Source organism: Saccostrea cucullata, unplaced genomic scaffold (genome assembly GCF_032062105.1).
Source record: "Saccostrea cucullata isolate Sc308-1 unplaced genomic scaffold, CSIRO_AGI_Scuc_v1 ctg19171, whole genome shotgun sequence".
NCBI lineage: Eukaryota > Metazoa > Mollusca > Bivalvia > Ostreida > Ostreidae > Saccostrea > Saccostrea cuccullata.
Genome location: NW_026939272.1, coordinates 1 through 9,230, shown reverse-complemented (window position 1 = coordinate 9,230; position 9,230 = coordinate 1). Strand labels below are relative to the sequence as shown.

The following is a 9,230-nucleotide window of genomic DNA, read 5'->3' as shown; positions in this document are numbered from 1 at the left end:
TGCTACCGGTATTTTTATTGTCCTCTCATCCTGTTTATACCTGTGCAGAAAAAAAAATCGCAAACAATCTTGCCAATACTTTTTTAGTTCATTTTTAAACGGGAGATTTACACTGAAAGCTGAATTTTTTTAAAAGAACTTTTCCTCTCGTTTAAAAGCGTTGTTAAGTGTAGCAGAAATTGTACATGAACATGTCCGATTTAATATAAGCGCACGTATTCATTGGTTAGTAGCATATGGCTGTTTAAATATAGGACTGTTTTGTTAAAGTTGACATTAAAATTCATTTTTGTTAAAATCACGGTTATAATTGTATAGGCCTATATTGCAGATATTTTAAAATAAATTTGTTTCCTATATATTACTCACAAAAAAAAGTTTTTTGGTTCATTAATATTGTAAAGACACTGAATCTTAAAGATGGACATGTTCGTATATCTTGATTATCCTATGAAAGTTAAAAGATGTATAAAAACGATAATCTAAAGAACGAGATGAGATTTTAATCAAATGATTGAAGATGCGCACCTGTCTTTTCAAACGTGATAAAATTATATCCTCATATCTAATAATTTGTCATATCATATTTATCGTGACAAAAGTACACGCGGCACTGGTGATTAGGCAATAGTTAAAAAATGTTCGCTTGTCCTTATCTAGAATAAGGATTAGAAAAATAGATATGTAGGAAGTATAGATAATTTTTTTTTTCAAAGAGACTTTAAAAAAATTAAATAAAGGAATTAAAAAGCTTTTAGATAAATTTTGAAAAAAATAAAATGTTTCCTGGAGATTAAAAAAAAGTTTCAAGTCCAGCCAGTTTCATTGGGTCGGTCGCGAGCCGGCAAACCAACACTTTTTTTAAGTTGGCCTTAACAGAAGAACCTATGAACAGCTGGAGATGAAGTATCCTGCACATATTATCATGAAGGTTTGTTTTATTTTTATCTTAGACTCAGTGTTCCTGATTATTTTTGTTCTTGTTTTTGACCGCCTTTATCTTTAAACAAGAACAAAATTTGTTTCATATTAAGGACATTGATCTGTTATCGACCACTTTATATTAAATAAGACGTGAATATCTAGATTTTTCTACAAGTCTTAAGGGCCCTTCATACATTTAGGCCGTAGAGATGGCTGGTTGGTAGGTGCGATCACCGCATCCTTCTTTTTTTCAATCATTGGAAATTATTTTTGAACCACACAATGCTACTTTTAAGTCTTTTTTAAAGGACATTTGCTGGATCTTGTTTATCTTTAAAATGTCTTTGGAAAGGAGAATATGTATGACTTCATGAATGTGTCAGAACCTATCGAATGGTATCCATTAAAATAACAACATTTAAGGTATACCCTACCTAATCCTCTCCGCATCTCCTCTCCAAAAAGCCAGTAACGATTTTGCATCCATGAAAAAATTATTTTTGGCATTAAAAAATTCTTCAAAGGCGCAAAGAAAGTGCCAAAGAGTGCACTTTTTCAATTCCTTTAAAATCGTAGATATTTCATATATGCAATGACGTCATATGTTCAAAATTTGACATTTGTAGGGGCAAAGATAATTATGCAGTATACCGCATATAGTTCTTTATAAATTAAAATCTACATGGATGGTTTTCTGATAATGTTTCTCTTTCGTTGCAGGTTTTTCTCTTATTTTATTTCTGTGTTTTGGTGAGATCCGCATTTTGTGAGTATATTACATGCAGTAATTTAAACATATCATGTAGAAATAAACATGAAGATACCTAATTTCAGACCACCACCCAGATCCTTTTAAGTGTTCATAAAATCTAAAAGCCCACAACACTATCCAGTCCTCTTCAATGCCCGACTTTGTAAAATACAAAATCTGTACATGTAATGTTATCCCCTACCCTTTCTAGCGCATATGTTCATAAATATAAACTGCTTCAATCTCTTCTTTTCAGGTTCAACCTCTTTTTTTCAGTTTCGTGCTAGGATGTATTCTTGTTGGGGGGGGGGGGGTATTTTTGGAGGGGACATCGATAACAGAATAATTATAAATAGTGGGGTTTTAAAGCCTTATAAACATATGTTTGTAGCGTCGGTATGTCACCTTCCAAAGGACGTGGGTATGTGTGACGGATTATGCCCTCGCTGGTTTTACAACTCCCACATGCACAGGTGCGAGGAGTTTTACTATGGCTGCTGCGGTGGGAACGCAAACAACTTCCGAACGGAACAGGAATGTCTGAACTCGTGCAACAATGGTATACAGTCGACAAAAATATAATGTCTACAACGGTATAATGTCAGACTGAATACTCAACAAAGATATATGTATAATGTCAATATAAACGACCTATAATATTAGCAACAGTAATTGTATAATGTCCACAACGGCAAAATATAAACTAGAGGTACTGTGAGCGATGGGCTCACTAAATGATACCCCCCGCCTCCCCTATGGTTATAAGTGGTGAAAAAGTCCATGTTTTCCTGTGGCCGGGAAACCCAAAATATGTGTCGGATCAAAAAGTAAAATAGGAGGTGCACAATGGCAATATGTAATAAAGATTCTGTGAAAGTTTCATCAAATTTCATTCAGTGGTATTAGAGGAGTTACGGATAAGAGATGGGTACCCCAAAGCGTAACAGACGGACGGACAGACAGACAGACGGACGGACGGACGGACGGACGTACAGACGGACGGACGGACGGACGGACGGAATTAACGATTACTATATACCCTCCCGCTTTTCAAGCGGGGGGTATAATAACAACAGTATTAAGTCAACTACGGTACATGTATAATATTAGTCTGAATTCTCAACAATAATATATGGCGAAAAGGTTATATTTATTGATTGTCAAAAGTGTACCTAAACAGTTGAAATCCATAATTATATTCTCTTTCCTTTCTTTTTTTTTTCATTTCCTTTTAAAGGTTGCCCGAATGGTCAATCCAACATATTTTGTAAAGCACCTGCTTGCCAAGTAACGTCATGTCCAAATTATCCAAGTGCCTCTTGCAAGTAAGTATTTATTTCAATTATCAAGTATAGGTACATGTAGGCAACAATAACATGCTTAAAATATAAAGTATTAAGTCATTAAGTATTAGAAAGTCATAAAATAAAAATGAAGCTATGAGGAGATAGTGTCGGAACCCGGGGGAGGGGTGCTCACCCCCTCCCCTTTTATTCATGATAGATATTATATCGGCATTTACGTACATTGACATTAGGACAAAGGTTAACCCCTTCCCCCCCTCCCTACTGTTAACAGACAAGGTGCAATCACAGAGCGGTATAGATTTTATCTCACAGAGTGGTATAGATTTAAATTTATCTCTATTTAAGAAATAAAGTCCGCGTTTTCGTGAATGTTGCAGAATAACCTCCGAGGTCGAGAAATGTTGTTTGAAATATAAAAGCCGAGGCGTTAGCCGAGGCTTTTATATTTCAAATAACATTTCGAGACCGAGGAGGTTATTCTGCATCATTCACGAAAACGCGGACTTTATTTCTATTCTACCAAGGGCGATAAATACGGCCGATTGTTTCCTCTATAGAGAAACGAATTAGGTTTTCGTGAATGTTGCAGAATAACCTCCTCGGTCTCGAAATGTTGTTTGAAAGATAAAAGCCGAGGCGTTAGCCGAGGCTTTTATATTTCAAACAACATTTCGAGACTGAGTAGGTTATTCTGCATCATTCACGACAACAAGGACTTTATTTCTATTCTACCAAGGGCGATAAATACGGCTGATTGTTTCCTCTATAGAGAAACGAATTAGGTCACCATGTCTCGATTACGCTGTTCTATTTAACACCAGAGAGAAATTTTGTTGACTTACCTATATATGCATGGAATGCAGATGATTTGAGCTTTCGTTGCATTAAAAATAGTATTTTTAAATTACAAATTTGTTCGTAATATGTATTGATCAGTTAAAATGAATATACAAAAACAAAATCATGTTCTTGTTTTACTGCTAAAATCACGTTGTTTAATGTGTAGGGAGGTCCGTGGAATAGCCCCGCTTAGCTATAAAAACCGACATTCATCAGCAACTTGATGCAATTTACAGTGTCTATACTGCAAAAGACGACACATTGATGCGGTGTAAACAAGTATTTCATTCTACAGCCAAACATGCATTTGAATTGTTCAGATCTGATACGTGTTTCTGATCTGATAATTTTTTGATGACGTTCGTGATTTATTGGAGAATAATGTCCAGCGGCTTCCTTTGAAGTTTTCAATAACCGTGGTAGAATTGTACACATTTAGTGTTTAGATAAAATCAAATATAGTGTATGTTACCGGCCCCTGTAAGTGCAGTGTAATCCAAAAAAGGGTAAGTGGTGGTGGCGTTTGAAAAAAAATGACCCCATCCCCCACACCCCACCACGAAATAATATTTTTACCTTGTTTCGCTTGTCAATTTATTTTTTTCGAGTTCGTTTTATTTGTCTTTCAATCACCCCCCCCCCCCAACCTTTCCCTTCCAATATATTGATTTGCTTCCTACGTGTCGATAGAGGAATCAAACTTGCTGATATATTCCATTAATTTTATGATATCGGTTATTGTTTGTGATATTCTATACAATTATTGACTTTTGATGAGGTCTACTCGTGACTATACAGACCTGGTCAGGTATTGGTTGACCGAGGCCGAAGGCCGAGGTTAACCAATACCTGACCAGGTCTGTATAGTCACGAGTAGACCGAATTCAAAAGTCAATAACCGTTTTATTAAATGATGAGGAATTTTACAACACTGCTGACTCTTTCATTCTTGTCTCCATCAAATATAAACATCCATAATGTAAAGTGTAATTACACTTTTTACATGTTGATATACTTCAACAGCTAAACAAATATTAGTTAAAAAGTCAAAAACAATATTAATAATCAATAAATACTCAACCATTTACTTTCAAAAGTTCGTAATCTCCTTGGTAATGGCGTCTGACATGTTTACATTCACACCGACACATGCTTTGAAACACGCAATCTGATTGGTCGAAAAAGCTGTAAGCAAATCTATGGTTGGTCGAGAGGGAAAACCCGAATAAACCTCCCAGAACGTCATTAGAGGTGAACTCACTCTGAGGTAAACACCAGTAAATGGTGTCTAGACCAATCAGAGAGCACCAAAATTCCTTATCATTTAATAAATGTACTAGTCCCGGGTCTTTGAAAATATTGTCCTCCTGATGTACTTGTGAATCACAATATATTGTTAAAACCTTGCAAAGTCCTGGAGCAAACAACAACATTATTTTAAAAACACCAACACATGACTTTGGAATATAATTTACTTGTATTAAACAATTTTATTTTCCAGAGAGGTTTGTAATGGCTGTGTGGCCATTTTCACTTCTAACGGGGAGGATGTCACCAGTACATGTCAGTCACTGGGATATTGAAAAGGAATTGATTCCTAGTTTCTTTGTAATGAAATTAATTTTTTTATAATAAAAAAATAAATATTGCTTTCTCCTTATAAAGCGATACCCAGAAAGATCCTCTCATCTATACAGTGTATATTCCCATTTTAGAAAGGACCCAACCTGGGCTTCCTCAGAATTTATTTGATAATTTAATTAAAAGAGTACAGGTACATATTGTACATGTCTAACAATTTAAGCCTCTTGAAGATTAAGTCGATATTTTATTCAAATAAAAATATCAGTACAATTATTTCACACAGTTGTTAAATAAATCTTGGATGTAAACATACATGTATAAATCATAGGCATCTAACGTTACTTAATTTAATATCTTTTCTAAAAAAATACATGTACTCCCTACCTAATAAAAGGTAGGGGGTATATTTTTCTATTAAAAATGAATGAGTAATGCCAGGTGCTTGTGGTATAAATGCATATACATGTAAATATACAGGGACCAATAAACTAATAAGTCACTGGTATACACAATGATTCTTTTCCCCTCTCGTTCAGTTATAAAAGTGCATCTTTAAGCCATGCACAAATTATATTTATTGACAAAAGCACGAGGACACGAGGAGTACATCCTAAATCGATATAATAATGATTAATTTTATAACAATTTTTTTTTAAAAAAAATATTATATTGATTTTGTACGTTCTCGAATTTTCTCGTGACTTTATTAAAAGTGCATTACTTTGATTTTTTTTAGGGGGGGGGGGGGGGGGGGGGTTATAATTGCCTATAAAAAATACCTTTGTAAGTTATCGGCCCATTTCAACTGAATAACAACAAAAAATCTTTTAATTAAAAAAAATGAAAATTTTCCAATGTTTTTAAATCTTCTTTTTCGAGCCAAATGTAATTTCGCCAAACCTGCTACGTTTAAAAATAACCGAAGTAACGATTTCAGTTGACACCGTTTCAAAATGGCGACGTACACAAACGTAACAGACGAACGAGTACCTAAAAGTGATCATTTTATATGGTAGGTATATTTTGTAGAATTTTTTTGAGGATTGTAAGACGATATGGAAGTACTTTTTTGTTCATACTCATGTTTTATTTAGTTTCGTTTTCCATTTCACTTCAAATGTATACGAGAGGTCCAGCACAGATAGATTTCGCAATATGTATCCTGCAATACACGGATGCAATGCTAACAGATTGATTTCTTATTGTAACGTTATGCATGCATATTAGCTAAAATAGTCTCAGATGACTTAGCTGCAGATCTGTAGCTCTCTGAAAAAAAAAAAAATTATTGATAGACCGGAGAGCTACAGAGCCACCCATTGAAAAAACTATATTTATTGCGCACAAAAAAATGCGCTCGGTTCTCGATTTATTTCTCCATGGTTTTAAAGCTGTAATCTCAAAATATTACTAACCCTGTGTTCCTAACATATTCTTTGACTCTTTCCACAATAAAACACTCCTCATTATTGTTGTTAATAGTCCTCCTGGCCCTGATATTGCAATCATCGCTTATTTATACTGCCATTTTGGTTTCAAAGATAATTCGGTCCAATATAACGAGAGAACTTGATAGACGATCGAGAGAGTAATTTTTTGAAATCTTCCATTTTTTTTGCAATTGGGGTAAGAATTTGGATAAATTAATCAAGAATCGAGCGCAATTTTTTGTGCGCAATAAATATACAGTTTTTTCAATGGGTGGCACTGTAGCTCTCCGGTCTATCAGTATATATTTTTTCGGAGAGCTACAGATCTGCAGCTACAGATGACTGTGAGGCCTTTGTCCCTTTAAAATAGCTGTCCATTTGAAGTTCAAATTCTGTACCACTTAGTGAACTTATACCCTTACACAGTTATAGAGTAACTTTGCAGTGCATGATATAAGGTCACAGTTCCGTGGCGGATCTAGGATTTTTAAAAAGGAAGAAGGGGGGTATTTTACTATTACTTGTAGGTCAGGGGCTAGGTTGTACAAACATGCAAGAGACCCCAATGGTTTTATGGTTAAAACCCTGGGTGGGGGGGGGGGGTCAAATCAGCAATGCACATAGAAGCACCTAATTTAGAATGTTTGTTTAGAACGGTTTTAAGTATTAATTAATATCATTTTCTCTCTCTAAATTTTATTATCATTGATCTGATGATCATTGCTAATTGTCACAAGATGTGAGTTTTGATATGGTTCTTTGAAACAAGTTACTGTAAGGTTAGCATTACATGTATAATGATAAATCAATTATGCTTGTTTACCCCTCTACAATTATAAAATATGATTATACAATTTTTTTTTGCCTTGTCTCTGAAACAAAGGATTTTTTAAAAGAACTTTTTGATACATAACCAGTGTGTGCTCCCTGTCATGTTCATGAAATAACGGAAAAATCTCTCGCCAATTCAGTATATAAAACACCTCCGCTATTGTTCCTCATTTTCTGGAAGCTTACCACATTTTGAATCTATTAGGATGGTAGGGATTCCCCTCACTTATTGATCCACCAATGTAAAATACCCACTAAGCATAAGATGATTACAAAGGCATACATGTTGGTATACACCTGTGCAAAGAAAATAATGGTCAAATTGTGAACACTGTGCCAGGGGAAAAGTACGACTGCTAGGACCACAGGCACCTGACGTTACTTATTTTTCTTTTAATAAAAAAAATATACCCTTACCTTATAATAAACCAAGGTCCCCAACGCCGCCATCTTGAATTTTTCTAGGTCTGCCACATCCACTTGTATTTTCGTCTAAAACTCCGTCAAATAAATTCCCTTCAACCATCTTCTTTCTGTGACCAGTCTTTCTTTGTCTAAACTTACGGACACTGCAGCTAGAAAGGCGCACCACACTTGCAAATATTAAAAATCCCTCGTCAAACTCGATCTACTGCTTCAACAATCCGAGAAATTGCCAAAGGGGGGCCGGAAGTTTACATCAATATGCTAATGGGAATTCCGTATTTGTCAGTTTTGTGGTGGATCTAAAGCGGCGTCGTTTTAAATACTTTGAAATTTTAATAAATAATTCGATTATTGAAATGAAAAAAAATGCAAATTGGGAAAAAATAAACACTTCTTATGAATATACCTGTAAAATATTTTGTATTAATCTATACAGATCGTTGCGTTCGAAACAATCTTGATTAAAAGAGGGGGGTGCTTGAAAAAAAAAATCAACAACAAATCATCTAGAGTTTATTGAATGGTTTTCCAAAAACAATAGACTGCAAACCACCCATGTTATATATACATGTGTATATACATATATACCTGCTATATGCTTAATTGAAAAAGGGGAGGGGATACATGCACCTGATAAAAGAATATGTAATGAGTGTAATTAATTACGCAATATGTATATGTATAATCTGTCACGTCACCAAGAAAAAAAAATAAAAATTTCGCCATGCCACTACTTTATTGCAAAACATAGAATTGCAGATCTCAACACTCCCCGGAATAATTTTAGTGTGGACCCCCCCCCCCCCCCCACACACACACACACGTGCGTACATACTTTAAATAAACAAAGTCAATCTTCTCCACGGATAGCGCTCAGTCAGGGCATCAATAATGACTGTGTTATTAATTATATTTAGTGCATGTAAGTAGGGACTTATACCCGACTCAATATTTTATCTCGAAAATGTTCATTGATCAGCAAGCATGATATCAGGCCGATAAATATAATCGTAAGCTGTACATATCGAAATTATTTTGGAGAAAAATAAAATGAATGTTCTTACATGTATATACGTTGTATTATTGTCTGAATTATTGTTTTTGGAATAAAGTAGTTAACTTTCGCCGGTTATTTTT

General features: G+C 34.8%; 1 protein-coding gene across 1 annotated transcript; it reads left to right on the top strand.

Moving 5' to 3' along the window:
- Positions 1-835: 835 nt before the first annotated feature.
- LOC134252715 (U-actitoxin-Avd3g-like) lies at positions 836-5,405 on the top strand. Its single transcript, XM_062735224.1, has 5 exons — positions 836-931; positions 1,645-1,690; positions 2,067-2,234; positions 2,913-3,000; positions 5,324-5,405. The coding sequence occupies exons 1-5, from the start codon at positions 902-904 to the stop codon at positions 5,403-5,405; spliced, it is 414 nt and encodes a 137-aa protein (XP_062591208.1). The 5' UTR covers positions 836-901.
- Positions 5,406-9,230: the final 3,825 nt, after the last annotated feature.

Coding starts and splice junctions, on each gene's coding strand:
- LOC134252715 (XM_062735224.1), top strand. CDS start 902: ATGAAGTATCCTGCACATATTATCATGAAG. Junction 1,691..2,066: donor TTTGGTGAGATCCGCATTTT/GTGAGTATATTA, acceptor ATATGTTTGTAG/CGTCGGTATGTCACCTTCCA. Junction 3,001..5,323: donor TATCCAAGTGCCTCTTGCAA/GTAAGTATTTAT, acceptor TTTATTTTCCAG/AGAGGTTTGTAATGGCTGTG.